At 32.4% G+C, this 15,893-nt stretch overlaps 1 protein-coding gene and 1 pseudogene across 2 annotated transcripts in view; one reads left to right on the top strand and one right to left on the bottom strand.

Annotated features, from left to right (window-relative positions):
- Window positions 1–15,893, top strand: part of SLK (STE20 like kinase) — a 45,350-nt gene that overhangs the window by 22,226 nt on the left and 7,231 nt on the right. The window contains exons 9-15 of one of the 2 annotated variants that reach the window (XM_015596364.2): window positions 307–1,677; window positions 3,708–3,838; window positions 4,057–4,180; window positions 5,743–5,922; window positions 8,427–8,519; window positions 14,653–14,782; window positions 15,391–15,515. In XM_015596364.2, the coding sequence (XP_015451850.1) occupies window positions 307–1,677; window positions 3,708–3,838; window positions 4,057–4,180; window positions 5,743–5,922; window positions 8,427–8,519; window positions 14,653–14,782; window positions 15,391–15,515 (2,154 nt within the window). The remainder of the gene's footprint in view (window positions 1–306; window positions 1,678–3,707; window positions 3,839–4,056; window positions 4,181–5,742; window positions 5,923–8,426; window positions 8,520–14,652; window positions 14,783–15,390; window positions 15,516–15,893) is intronic. The other variant, XM_006920886.3, reaches the window with a different exon arrangement.
- On the bottom strand, window positions 6,250–6,368 carry LOC112470144 (annotated as a pseudogene).

Below are 15,893 nucleotides of genomic sequence, written 5' to 3'. Positions count from 1 at the left end.
GTAATTTTTAGAGTTGGGTTTTGAGGTATGATTACACTTGTATCTAAGGATGGGTAGCAGTACAAAACCTTTAATTTTAGAGGTGAAGATTAATAGCAAGTTTGCTCTTGCTACCTGTTTTTGTCATATTTGTTATGTGAAGCTTTGTCAGCTCTTTAAATTATTTTTATAATGTAATCAGTTTACTGGATAAAGATTAAATCACATATATAAATTAAATAATTTTTAAAAGTATATGTTAACATTATTTTGGTCACCATCTTGAAATTATATTTTAACACTAAAAATGTATAAAATCTTTTTTAGCCAATACCTGCAAGTAAGCGTGCCTCCTCTGACCTTAGTATTGCCAGCTCTGAAGAAGATAAACTCTCACAAAATACTTGCATTTTGGAATCTGTCTCAGAAAAAATAGAACGTAATACTCGTAAAGATAAATTTAACAACAGAGTTCTTAATGAAAAACTCATCACTGATGAGCCTGAAAAAGCTGTGGAGGTTACTGATGAACATATTAATGATACTAATTTAGAAGATATGGCCGAACTTCATACTAGAACAATGATAATCAAGGAAAATGGGAGAGAGGAGAAGAGACCCAGGCTTGAAAATCTACCTGACACAGAAGACCAAGAAACAGTAGACATTAATTCAGTCAGTGAAGGAAAAGAGAATAATACAGTGATAACTTTAGAAACAAGTATTGAGCAGAATCTGAAACCTGAGGAAGAAATGGATCAGGAAAAGCAACAGATACTTGAAAATAAAGTTATAAAATCTGAAGAAATTAAAGATATTACTATTCAAACAATGGATTTAGTTTCTCAAGAGACTGGAGAAAAAGAGGCAAGTATTCAGGCAATTGACAATGAAGTTGAACTTGCAGACACCCAAAAGAATTTGGTAAAAGATGAGAAAACTCAAAAAGATGTGATTGGCGATACAAGCAATGCAGTAGGAACAAATGAGGCAATAGATGTTCCTCGGAAGGCAGTTGAAAATAATGCTGAGGATGCTCAGAATAATGATGGGAAAGAAATGGTTGAAGTAGGCCAGGAATTAGTAAGTAAATCTACAGAGAGTCCTGAGGTTAGTGGTACTGAGGAAGTTCCTGTTAAAGAAATACTTGAAACTAATGAGATAGATCAAAAATCTGTAGAAGGTAAAGATGAGGAACAGTTAATCAACAGTTCTAAGAACAGAGTGGAGACCAATGAGGAACCTAGGACAAATGAAGTTGAGAAAATTACTGAGTTGAGTAGCACTGAAGAAATAGAGGTCAGTGGTGCAGTGATTCATACTGACCAAAAGGCTTTAGGAAGTGAAACGCGAGATGCTCATGAAGCCACTACTCAAACAGATACAGAGCAAAAAGAAATTCCATGTGAAGTGCCAATTAAAACAGAACCTGAAGTTACCACCACTTCAAAGCCCAGTGAACCTCAGCCTGTCCCAATACCCAGTATTAATATCAACTCTGAAGATGCAGAAAATAAAGGAGAAATAGGTGCTTCATCAAAAACTGAAACCCTGCTAATACCAGAATCTGAGAATCAGAAGGAAAATGATACTGATTCAGGCACTGGTTCCACTGCTGATAATAGCAGCATTGACTTGAATTTATCCATCTCTAGCTTCCTAAGCAAAACTAAAGACAGTGGATCAATATCTTTACAAGTAAGTGTACATGGGTCCTCATTTGGGTTTTTCTTTGTCGTTTTGGCAATTTAGAGTTTATGTGAAACTGATATCTTGAAAATAAAATAGTACTAAATCGGTATAGTATTAACCCCATAAAATTCTTAAGGCCTGCGAAGGCAATCAATTAAAAACAAACAAGGAGAGAGGTTCTGGATGTTAACGTTAAATTTTTTGGTAGTACCTGCTTATTTTTTGCCAACGATATAAACAGTGTAACAATTATTTAGTGTGATTTGAGTTCTCTTATTGCACATATCTAGATACTATTTTAGCAAGAATCAATAATGTATGAAATTGTTGAGAAATCGAAGGAATGATCTTTTTTAAAGCACATTTAGGGTGCAAATAGCCCTTGATTTACCGCTGGCCCGTACAAAAGATCACTGTTCCTTCATTAGTCGTAGCCATCACAACTACCATGAGAACCATCGTGGGAAAACAAAACCAAAAACTAAAACCCAGAACACTTGCAGTTTTAGACCGTAATTGTCAAGTTTAGTGTGCTTAAGAGTTCCTAGGGGGAGCTAAGTAGAAGTATGGGGTGGGACCCAAGATCAGTATTTGTAACAAAATATCCCATGGAATTCTAACACAGGTGAGCCTTTGAGTAAAGATCCTGGGTTGACTGTGGAAGAGAAGGCTCTAAACAACAGAAACAACTTAGCAAAACTGACCTTGGGGATAGGACTCCTCAAGGCATGACTGACCAGCCTGCCTGTGTGTCCCAAATTATTATATGTCTTGCCTAGATTGTCTTCAGTTTTCAGTTTATTTTGTTTCACTGACCAAAATTATATTAATCTGAAGTTCATTCACTGACTTAATAGCCTCTTTTAAAAATACAGATACTTCTGTGAGAAGGTGATATTTATTATGGATACTTTAGTAGGAACTTAAGAAATGGAAAGTTTGGCAGTTATGGGGAGGTAGATCTATTGGGGGGGGCATACCCATTTTATTTTGGAGGAAGCCTGGATAGGGTGCCATGGTCTAGAGCTTAGGGAAAGGAGCATGAGGATAATGGGAACCTGGAGAATATAACAATAAAAGGTTGCAGAACAATGACAGGGAAGTGCCAAAGACAAACTTTAAATTTTAATACATTTTGACTTTAGTATTTTTACATTCCACTTTTTCTCTCTTTGCTTTCTAACCTTTTTCCTCATATCAAAACCAAGTAATTATCTGCTCTGAATACTTATATGTTTACCAGATATGTTTGTATGAGTGTTATGCTTCTACTATTTCTATTTGCATTTAAAAAGCATTTGGATACCAGTTGAGAAATGAAGAATTTGGTCTTAATAAAGAATTGTAGGTAATAGCTAGCAGGCAAATCTGGTGCTTTTGAGGTACAGTAGAGGTGCTTTCTGTCTAGTAACTCTAAAATCACACATTCATCTCTGGCCCTGAGATGGAGGAGGGCTGTTGATACTATTGTTGCTGATGAAATGGATTTTGAGTCCCAATCCTGGTAGTTAAAAATTACCTGGAGGGCCTTTTCAAAATACAAATTCCCAGCCACCCTCAGCCTTATTGATTTAGATTCCTTAAGGAATGAGCCCCAGAAATTCATTTTTAAGTGTTTTGTCAGTGGTTCTAAAACTGAAAAGCAGAGGTATCTGAAAAACTACAAGGTGAAAATATGAAAAAAAAAAATGGTTAACATGTAAAAGTTATACTAATTAGTATACTAATTATTGCCTATAATTCTTTATGTGAATTGCTCGTTATCACTGTGCCTGATTATGATGTGATAGCATAAAAATTATACATCACCAAAATGCATAATATCACTTGAAAAAATTTTGATTTCATCTATAAAGTCACATGAAAGATGAGATTTAAGATGATATAACTGGTTCCACAGGTGGGTCTTATATTGGTTTATATTTTCTTTACATGTGTAGTCTTCATGGCTGTTCAGTTTTTTATTTTTAAGAAGAAAATGTTTTCTGTCTCTAGTATTACCCATATAAAGCTAACTAAAATAAAACCTCATTCAGGAAACAAGAAGACAAAAGAAAACATTGAAGAAAACACGCAAATTTGTTGTTGATGGTGTAGAAGTGAGTGTAACAACGTCAAAGATAGTTACGGATAGTGATTCCAAAACTGAAGAATTGAGGTTTCTTAGGTGAGTAGCAAAAACAACATAATTAAAATTGGCTTTGTGCTTCTTTTCATTCTCCGCAAAGTCTAAAGAATAGAGAAATGAGGAAAGTCTTGGCTAATTTTGGATTATTTTGTTACTTTTCCATTAGAAAAAAATTATTTTTAAAGTTTTTTTAAAGCATTGCTTCAAAGGTGTAATTTTTGTTATCTTCCTCTATCATTGCCGTTAAATTTTATCAGACGTCAGGAACTTCGGGAATTAAGATTTCTTCAAAAAGAAGAGCAAAGAGCCCAACAACAGCTCAATAGCAAACTGCAACAGCAACGAGAACAAATTTTCCGGCGCTTTGAGCAAGAAATGATGGTAAAATCTTAGATTTTCGTACTATTTTGTTCATAATGTAATTTTGTGCTTTAAGAAAGAACCGACTGGTGGCGTGTAGAACTTGTTCTCTGATTACTAGAATTTTCTGGCTCTGTGATGTATTTCTGGTCTTTATCTCTTTGGTGTTCTGGATGTGCTTTTTTATTTTTTATTTTTGGCTTCTTGCCCAAAAAGATCTTTCATCTTGACCTTCCTGTCACTGACTTATAGTGTGATGGATGTCCTCATTTTTCTTTGGTTAAAATCTGTCATGAAAATTTGGAATCATGAAGCTAGTAGATGATTCGCAAAGTTCTTAGATGCTCCTGTTGCTGGATAATTTTTCATCATTACAATTTGACCCCTCTGATTTTAGAATTCTGAGATTTTAAGACAGTCTAGAGGAGTTGTATTTAAACCTTGCTAAGTATTAGAATTTCTTGGGGGCTTTTTCAAAACCCACTTAACTTCTCTGGCTCCTACAGTTAAGCTTCCACAACCCTATTCATAACTGAAAATTCCTAAGAAAATAACTTTCTGTTCTTATTGAGTATTTTTATGATACTTGTATTCTATTTTTTAGAGCTTTATAAAAACTATTTCTTTTCCCACAAAATATTTTTCAGAATGTTTTGCTTTTTAATTTTTTTAAAGAAAACACCCTTTACAAATATTTAACTCTACTTATATCCAAAATTGCAATGTTACTAAAGTTTTATATAAGCAGCAATCTTTTGTTGAATGAGTAAATTTATAATTCTAAAAGATTCATTGAAATGAAAGGATGTTTATTTTAAGAATCTTAATGAAGAATAATTAATCTGAAAATGACAGTGGTACATTATTAAAATAGACTTCAGATAAGACCTTTGATTTATCAAAAATTTTATTGGATAAATATTGAAATTTTTCTTACTTTAGTATTTCATAGCAACTGGATATTCTTATGGATCGTCTAAAAATTTTGACTATTCTATTTGTGTAATAGAAAAAAGTACAATTGACTCTTGAACAATGCAGAGTTTAGGGATGCTGACCCCCATGCAGTTGAAAATCTATGTATAACTTTTAACTTCTCAAAAACTTAACTACAGTTGTCTCTTGATATCCATGGGGGGTTGGTTTTAGGACCCCCCCCCCCCGCCCCTGCTAGCTACCAAAATCTGCAGGTAAACACTTATATAAAATGGCATAGAAAGATGCATATAGTAGACATTCTGCATTCATGGATCCCCAGCTGTAGATCGAAAATAATGTTTTTAATTAGTAGTTGGTTGAATCTGTGGATGCAAACCCTGGGGATACAGAGGGCCAACTGTATATTTATTGAAAAAAATCCATATATAAGATTTGAACTGTGTAGTTCAAACCGTGTTGTTCAAAGGTCAACTGTATTTATTTTCCACGTTAGAAGATATGCAATGCTTATCTTTTTTGAAAAATTTCATATTTTAGTGCATTTGACTTGTTCTGGTTATGTACTCTTAGTAAACATCTTCATAATAATGAGTTGATATGACTGACAGGAAAGTTAAACGATCTTGAGCAACATTGTTTTACAGAGCAAAAAGCGACAGTATGACCAAGAAATCGAGAATCTAGAAAAACAACAGAAACAAACTATTGAACGTCTAGAGCAAGAACACACAAATCGCTTACGAGATGAAGCCAAACGCATTAAAGGAGAACAAGAGAAAGAGTTGTCCAAATTTCAGAATATGTTAAAGAACCGAAAGAAGGAGGTAGGTGTAACTACTTTTTTTAATTATTAAAGCCGTTTTTTTTATTGCACATGTAAGACTGTCTAAAGAATAGGAATAATACCTGATAGTTAAATAGCACTTTTTTTTTTTTTTTTTTACCCCAACAGTCATGTAGGGCAGTAGTAGTAAGGTCAGGTGTTATCCCATTTTACTGCCAAGAAAACTGAAGTAGAAGATGTTGAAATAACCTGTTTAAGTTCACAAATTACCCTTAAAAATGTCCAGCTAAATGTTGAACCGTCTTCATTTTCCTTTTGGACTATCGTTTCTGCCTATGACAGAAATTTTATTTTATTTTTTTTTAAATGCCTTCAGCACCTGGTCTTCCTAGGTGGTCTCCCATCCAAATACTAACCAGGCCCGACCCTGCCTAGCGTCCGAGATCAGACGAGATTGGGCACATTCAGGGTGGCATGGCTGTAGATAGAAATATTTTTTTAAAAAAACTTACTATGTTCCGTTTGCAGATGGCAGTAATAAATCATCACACTATTTGTAACATTTAATTCATATTGAAAATTTTTTTCTTGATTAGCTTGATTGCCTTTCTTGGACATGTGCCAAAATAAAAGCTGAGTAACCTGAAATTTGAAATAATATCTATAATTATGTTCATTAAATTGCGAGATACTTTGAAGAATCACAAGTGGAAAATATCTGTAAAGTTATTTGAGTAGAATGAAGTTTTTCATTTTCCTGAAATTATTCCACATTGTTATAGAATCTATTTGTGGTATGAAAGATTGTCTTTGATTGAGATTTACATATTGTGTGTGTTTTTTTCTCCCCAAATTAAAACTAAGAGAGCTTTACATATTAGCAGTTTTCAGAGATAATTTTATCATTTATTATGTACCTTTAGAAAGAAAATGCACCTTTTTATATGATAAAAGACAGCAGGGGAAATAATTATGACCACATCTATTAGATTGGAACCAAAGTATTTCAGCCAAACTAGTGAATGCAGTTTCACTTTTGTTGCATGTCTCAAATACCCAGATTCATTGACTCGAACATTCAAATTATGCAGAAAATTGAACATCATATTGCTGAACTTGAGAATCTCTTTTAAAAAGGATAGAATCAACATTAATAAATGTAGTGTGTTCTATGATTTCTTTAGGTAAAGTTGAATGAAATAATACATAATTTTATTTGATGTAGCTACCATTTCAAAAATTACTGTTTCATCACTGTTTAATATAGTTTATAAAGAATTGCTCTATATCATGATGTATGACTTTTACTGATGCTACTTGTTAATTTTCTTGAAATCATGGGTAGTTGTCTTTGAGTGGTTGTTTTTCAATTTCAGATTAAATAAAACTAATTTTATAGGTAAATATTTAATCCTAAATATATAAAAGTCTCTAATTATTGTTAGTGTTTGGGGGTAGGAGAGTTTAAGCCAGTGAACATGTTAGAGATATACGTATTTTAAATAACTATATTATGTATTTTTTTCCTGTCACTGAACTTCTTGCATTTGGGGAGTTTCTTTCTTTTAATGGTGATTTGGTTTCATGAGGAATTACTGATGGGAAATTCTAAATGCACTGTTAAATCAAAATCAGTCTCTTTCATGGACCATCAGTAGCATGTGGTGATTTGGAATCTGGTTGCTTTTGGTTCTTCTACTTGTAAATACATGATCATTTTTCATAGTTGGATTATAGATCTGTTTTTAGGTGGAATACATATCTGGAATTTTGAAATGATTAAAAGAAGGAGCTCTAAACTATTTCATTTTATAATATACTTTATCTGATGTAATAAATCAGCATATTAAAATTATTTTGTGAGTGCTTATATTACTGCTTTTAAAGTTGACAATTAAGTTTGGCTTAAACTGTCCGCAAAGGAGCATGTTATCCTAATCCAACACAAAATCATCAGATATGTTCATTTTTCTCACACCATGTATAAAATGGTGTGTTTTATGAAAAAAGAAAATCTGGTGTCCATTTATTTCTTCTTTGTGTATTCTAAGGCTTATTTTCCCTTTTTCTTTTGGTCTCATTAAGTGGATTTTATTTAAAATTATTTCTTTGGTTTTATCAAGCCAATTATGAAATTTTTCATTTTATAAATGGCATTAGTTTTCCTATATGTCCAGAATTTCAGTGTCAATAAACATGTTTATAATTTTATGATCTTTCAAGGTCATTTGAGTTTATCACCTTTAGTTCAGCATCACCGCTGCAAGTAATCCTTTACTGATTGTCTGTGGATCTTTAAGAGAGAATGATACATTAGGGATAATCAAGCAACTAATTAACCTCTACATGGTGTAATGTCCCTTTCTGCACTGAGATTAAGCATGTTCTGTCCTTTCATTCTTTTTCACCAAACTAACACCTATGCTAATGCATGTTAAACTTTCTAACGGCTTTAATATTTGACTTTTAGCTTGTCTGCTCACACAAATGCTTGCTGTGGAGAAAGTATTATTTCCCCACTTCCTGCATGCTTATACACTGTAGGTTATAAATGAAGTGGAGAAAGCACCCAAAGAGCTGAGAAAAGAGCTCATGAAACGCAGGAAAGAGGAGCTTGCACAAAGCCAGCATGCTCAGGTAACAGCAGCAGCTTAATGCTACTAAAAACAGAAAGCATTCTCACAGCTCAATAAACCATGGTTGAAAGGATAAATTCTAATTATACTTATTAGATGATGTTGACTTCTCATACAAAGGTTCCCAGGGCATTCTTTATGTGGTACTAAATTCACACTAATGGTGACATTTAAGTTGCTAATACGAAATTAAGTGTAATGTTTGGAAAGCTGACTTCAGATGAAGCAAAGAAGTGTGTTAATATATAATCCACGGTATTCTTATTTTAATCATGATAGAAACTTATATTTTTAAGTAGTAATGTCAATGTTTGATAAGGCTTTTAGGATAGAAAAATACAGAGATTGAGTATGAAAAGAATGCCTGTTAAAAGGCCATTATTTATATAAAGTTTAAAGTTAAAAGAAAAATGGTAAATGGTAATGTTAAATGGTCAATCAAACATTTATTAGTTAAACTCAACAACATAAACACCTTAAAACCAGATTTTAAATATTAAGTATGTTTTTCTTTTTGATTCAGAATCTAGCAATTTATAAAATAGGCTGTTTTTTTTACCTATATAAACTTGATTCAGGTTATGATAAGGCTGAGCCAATTAAGATCTTTATAAAACTAGATTAATTAGTATTTTCAACATATTCTTCTAGAATTATTTCACATGACTACAAGGTCTTTTATACTAGGAATCATCTTTTAATTAAGTTTGCCCTCAGCCTGGAGGCAAAGAAGAATGAGCTCAATTTGTAGTTACATAAGTCAAGGAAAGGAAGAAGAGACATGGATTATATATTAACTGTTGCTTTAAATTATCTTTTTAATGTGATTTTATGTGGTTTAAAAAGTGATTCCCAGACTTTTGAATTTTACAGACCCATGGAAAGAAACATAGTAACAACGAAAACTATTGAGGACCATGACAAATGGATTGCTGTTCATTTTTTTTTTGGTTGTTTTTGCCAAGTAAGGATATTTTTAAATAACATTACCATTTGCCATTTACTTGTCACCATCATTTTAAAGGAGAGACTATTTTAACACTATGAGAAATAAGAAAAATACCTCAGAATTCAAAATTTTAATAAAACTAGCCTATTTGAATAAATTTAGTTTTTGCTGTGAACCAGGGAAAATTTTGTCTTGGCTAAATAACAAGCCCAGCGTTTATTATGTGTTAAGTACTGTTCTGAATGCTTTACCTGTATAAACTCATCTAACCTCCCATCGTATGAGGTTACTCTTGTACCTCCATCCTACATCCAAGGTCACATATCTGGTTAGTGGTAGAACCAGAATTCTTGTCTAGGCAAGTTTGACTCCACCAAACCCACCATACCATGCTGCCTCCCATATTTAAGCTACCCTTTCTGTGCCAAATCTAAACTCTCATCAGCCTAACCCAATGGTTGTTGTTCACCATGTCTTGTTACTAGGTGAAGAGGAAGTCCTTGCTGGTCGCACATCTCTTTTTGGATAACTTAGATTTCAAGCCAGATAATAATATAGTTTTGTCTTGTAAAGGAATATAGACTTTTTAAATTGCAAAAGGTAATATATCAGACTCCAGAGTCAAAATGGAGACATTAGTGTTGAATTAATTAGGTGATTCTGTGCTTTAATAAAACTTTGTTGGTGTTTTTTCTTATAATTTTGTGGACTAGCTTGTATTTTCCAACTAATGCTGAAAGCAAAAGTTAATTTCTTTCTGTAAATTTAATGAAGAATTTAGTAGTCTAACATATTTCAGAAGTATTTCTCTTTAGCTACTGCATTTAATGAAGGTGGTATAACTTGATAACTTTACAGAGTCTATTTTAAATTTTTTTGATAATTTGTAAAGAATAGTCATATAGTCATGGAGCTGGAGTATATTCGATTATCCGGTGGTTTTCAAACTGTGCTTCCAGGATTTGAGTTTGGAAGAAGTACCTTGAGAATCCGCTCAAGAGCAAGGACTGTGGGGCTCTGGGCCTTGCTTCCTCTTCAACTCAAGCAGCACCACTTTGTTTTACAAATTTTATGTATTTTTTGGTGAGTTTTTAAAAGAGGGTTTGACTGGTTTAAAAAAAAATCACACCAGCAAACTAGAGCTTGGAAACCATTGATCTAGTTCAAATCTTTCATTTTATAGATGAGAAAGAGGCCCCTGTGTTAAATGACTTGTTCCAGGCTTCAAGAAACTCAGCATTTGTGTAATTATTCTTTCCATTTATAAAAAGTCACTCGGTTATATTCTCACCTGGGAGGTGCATTGTATTCTGATCCACAGGGTGTTGCTCAGGTCATGATTCAGTCTTTTCAGTTGTCATCTTGTGCAGTCTTCAACGCCCAAATACAGGATGTAAGTCCCGCGTGCCTGTAGGAGGATGCCTTTTCCTGTTTTACTTGCTTTTTCTTTGACTCACATGTGCCTTTTCATTGTTAGCTTCATTCGTTAAAATTATTCGTTAAAATCTTAGAAGATTGATAGATAATAATGTCAGTAATGACAATAACTAATAACCTGACATGAACTTTATAGTATAGTTTTCTTCAGAGTTTTCACATTTCGTTCTCATTGGCACCACCCTAACATTGGGATGGAGTGTATTCATTTTACAGATGAAGAAATCAAGGCACAGAAGTCCAAGCGATCTGCCTAAGTTATAAAAGAGATTAATGATAGAGCTGGAACTAGAACACTTCTAATATAGTGTTCTTTTTCTGTCTACCCCACCACAAATTTTAATTTGAGATTTTCATTTTTTTCAAGAAAGATATTCCAAGTAGTATTTTATGAGCTTTGCACATGTGAGAAATTGAATGCTGTGATTCGATTTTTATCTTTGTGTGAAGTGACATTTTGATTGCATATGTTTATGTTAGACGTTTTAATTATGGATATGGTCAGAAAAGCCATATTAAAAGTGGTAATTTTAGTTACATTTAACTCTCGTTTTCACTATTCAAATTGTCCATAATGAATAGTGAGTTGCTATTCTCCTTGCTGTAGTTTTAAATTAAGTCTGGAATTCCAGGCTGTATGCTTTCTGAGTTTCTATAGGGAAGTGATTAGCTTATTTAACAATCTAATTTTTGTTTGTGACGTTTGATATATGCGACTGAAGTAGATAGAATACAGATTGATTTCAGCCCCTCCTTTTCCCTCTCCTGAAATTAGGCTTATTTTTTTTATTATTGGCAGCTGTTGGACCCTATAGTTTTCTAAAAGAGTAAGCAAAACATTAATATTTTAACAAGAGGGAGAAATTGTGAATCACAATCATTTTTCTGATCATTGCCATTTTTAGCTCTTGAGTTAAAATTATCAAATTCTGTAAAAATAGCCCAATATATCATCACTCTAATAGCTTTCTACAACCCCCTGTATTTTTTTGGACCCTGTGTATTTTTAATGTTCGTAGTTATCTGATTAATATGATAAAATTCCTTATTAAAATTCAAACTTGTCCATTTAAAGGGCACTCATTTTACAGTTTATGTGTCCATTTTAAGATTATTTGTTATTCCTAGTGACCAGATTCATCTGTTGTTTTTTTAATAGGATGGATGTAATTTATATAATCTTTTTGGAATGTAAGATCACTTTTCTTTTAGATCGTAAGAGTCATTTCTAAGTAAAAATTCCATTGTGAATGTATTATACTTGGATTTTGAAGTTAGAAAATTTAATGAAAGCGCAATAATGTTAAAATTTCATATCTTTTGATGTAATAAAATATATTAATTACTATGTAATGGACCTTTCAGATAATTTTTTAGCTTTAATATAAAAATTATTTGTGCAGTATCTTTGACTATGTAATCATCCAGACTCAGCTTAATTATTCAAGTCCATATCTCTATAAGGCAGCTGGTATCTTGGCTAACTCTGAGTGTCAGGAAGCACTTCCATACGTTGCCTACCTTGACTCTTACCTGTCGATCCTTATTGTACCTTCTGAAGCAGCACAATGCTAGTGTTGCCTGCTTCTGTATAACAGTCTTAGCTCTTCTTTTCCCCTCATTTATTATTAGTTGCTTGAGGGCATGTAGTTCTTTTAGTCATTCATTGTGTAGCATGGTTTCTAGACCCTCTGTTTTCAGCTTTTGAGTTTTCTGTGGTTTACTTTTGAATTTTCGAAAGTCCAGTACTAAGGGAAGGGGCCTACTATTTATGTGAACTGAAAACCAGTTCGGAAATAATAGAGTGGAAGCTCTTTAAAGGCAATACTGTTTTTTTATTAAATTTATTAACCCTGCAACTAGTACAGTGCCCAGCATTTACTGAGTGCTCAATAAAGGTTTTCTTTGAACTGAACTCCTAAATAAGTATAGTAAATATGACCCAAAATTTCATTGACAAGAAATTATATTCACTTTTTAGTGGCTCTGTCTTATTTTAGCTTTTTAATTTTCACATAAATATTTATTCACCCCATCTTATACTTTTGTACTTGATTTCTTTGACTCTAAAAGTAATATATGCTAGTTAATTTTGGACCCATTGTTTTTTCTATTCACACAGATATTTTTTAAAAGTCCTATATGCAAACGAATGATAAAAATGTTGAACACCCTTTGATAGGTTATATTGTTTATTTAACAAGTTTGCACATAGAAATTTTATAGCAAAATTAGAGAAAATTTAATTTTTATTACTAATGGTAATTACTGTAAGAAAAAGAGAAGCTTGAACAACTTACTTTGTTATAACCACTTAAAAGATAGAGTTAGAGATTTTACATCTCTTTAAATAAAACTCAGAAGACCTTATTCTGTGTAGTTGAGTTTAAATATTCTTTTATTTTTATTTTCTTTACTGTGATAAAGTTATATAGGTGACTATAGTTAAGTTGGCAGTGTATTTTGTAGAGGCAATTCATTAGTCTTTCTGCTGCTACATAAGTTGTATTTATGCTACAATACAAATTAAGATGCAGATGAGACAGCAGCATTTGTGACTCCAAATTAACAGTGTGTCATGAATGGTAAGACCCAATCCTCACCTCCGAAGGCACAGTGGTAAGACAAGCATCTTGAGGAACACTGCTAGACTTACACTTTGTGCATTAAAGGCCAGGCTGGTAGTGATCTAGATCCTATCAGACTCTGTCTGAGGCCTAAAAAATAGTTCCAATAAGGACCTTGGGGTTTTATCTTTTGGATGTGCAAGAGAAGGGATTATAGGCGAAGTAGTGCTTCAACCCTAAATTTCTGAATCAACACTCAGATTGATTAGAATATCCCGTGAGCTAATCACAAACTGCTATAACTACCAAGAGAGGGATGGAGATCCAAACATTTCCTGGCAAAGTTTACATTTCTTGAATTTGGGTATTATTCTTTCTGTAAATGTATGATCTAGCATAAAGACCATAAGTCACTTTAACATTTCCTTTCTTACACAGTAATCGAAGGCTATTTTTAAAATATAAATTTTGCATTTAGGAAAATAGTATGCACTTAGTAAAGGTTTGTTAAATGAATGAGTAAATCCCAAAAGTGTTAGAAATCTCTGTTTATAAGGAATTTTTTTTATAGATTTATAAAATGTAGCTCACTTTCCTATTTCTCGTTCACATTTTACTAGCAATGCAATATTTCTTATTAAGTCCTCAAACTGTTGTTCTTTTTAGGCCCAGCTGTTGATACAGAAACTATCTTTCTCTGTTAGTGTAGCCACGGTATTTCTTCCTAACTCATTATTGCTTAGAAAAATAGAGAGTTTACAATTCTGATATCTGTTTTATTTATTTGCTCTTTATTGCCTTTCTTTCTAAAAGGCATTTCTTGTTCTTGTTTTAGCCACACCATAGTGGAATGAATAGTCATTTTTAGAAACTGTAAATTTACTATTTTCCCAGAGATGCCAGTATAACAGGGCATTTTAATTGTGGGTAGATTATAGACTACTTTTGTTTGTATTATTCTTAATAGTGAATTAAGAATAATATGTATTCTAGTACTTCTTTTCTGGACTTGAACCAATACATTTATATATATACTATATAATTTTAGTATTTTTCAATTTTGCTAACTTGAGAAACTTGGTTTAGAAATCTTGTAAACCATTAATATATGCAGTTATGTTGATAAATGGATGTTTTGTTCAGTAAATAATTATTAACTGATGGTTAACTATGTCTAATAGGAACAAGAGTTTGTTCAGAAGCAACAGCAAGAATTAGATGGCTCTCTGAAAAAGATCATCCAACAGCAGAAGGCAGAGTTAGCCAATATTGAAAGAGAGTGTCTGAATAATAAACAACAGCTCATGAGAGGTATATAAAATTATGTAGCATATGTATATGTGTAAAATGGTATCAAAAACATTGCTGAGATATACCTTGAAAATTATTTGAATACTTTTTTTGCTAGAGTGGTAGAGGGAAAGATAAAGTTGAGGTAAACAAAAGGAAAAAATTTATAAAATTAACAAATACTGCAAGATATAGAATTCCTTTTTGACAAGTGAACATAAACATAGAGTCCTTAAAACATCTTTTTGTCCAGATGATGCTAGAAATATACTTGAATAATTTTATATATTCATTATGCCTTACAATTGTCGGTATACTTTGTGGCTACATGATAGAATGAGATTTTAAGCACTTATTTCTCCTAAGAAATAGCTTAGATTTTTTATTTATTTCTCATTAAGATGATTAAATAGAATTTTGATGTTGAGGGTAGAGCATTCTCTGTTCATAGGACATTAGAACAGAATGGAAAGTAGCAAAAGATATTATCTTTGCATTGGTAATATTTCAGAATGTCATCATGTGTGTAAGTAGTGTATGTAAGAACACTTTTATGTAAATATTAAAATGCAGCCAAAGTACATTAGTAAAAAGATCAAAGTGACATTTTGAAAATTGCTTTTTTCTAGCTCGAGAAGCTGCAATTTGGGAGCTTGAAGAACGACACTTACAAGAAAAACATCAGCTGCTCAAACAGCAACTTAAAGATCAGTATTTCATGCAAAGACATCAGCTACTTAAGCGCCATGAGAAGGTTAATGAAAGGAAAATTTATTCACTTTTTTGTTCATTTTAAAGTTTGTGAAGTGAGGATTTTATTTCTGAAGCTTATATTTTAGAGAATGAATTTCAGATTTATTTTATCCTAAAATTTCTTTGATGAAGTTGAGAGTAATTAATTATATGTTGGTTATGATTGCAAACTTCTACAAATTCCAACGAAAGTAATGAATTACAATGCTTAACGGCCTCTGATAATCTTCATCTCATCTCTCAAAGGTAGCTATTGTGGCTCCATTTATGATTCAAGTATCTTAAAAATGTAGACTACTTATACGTAGTAAAAGAGGGTTTTAGTACAAGACTTTTATTACTAATAGCTTTGTTTTTCTTATAATTTATTTTTTGCCTA

Source organism: Pteropus alecto, unplaced genomic scaffold, assembly GCF_000325575.1.
Source record: "Pteropus alecto unplaced genomic scaffold, ASM32557v1 scaffold177, whole genome shotgun sequence".
In the NCBI taxonomy this organism is placed as follows: domain Eukaryota; kingdom Metazoa; phylum Chordata; class Mammalia; order Chiroptera; family Pteropodidae; genus Pteropus; species Pteropus alecto.
The sequence above is the reverse complement of the archived record's forward strand: the minus strand, read 5'-3'. Positions and strand labels throughout refer to the sequence as shown.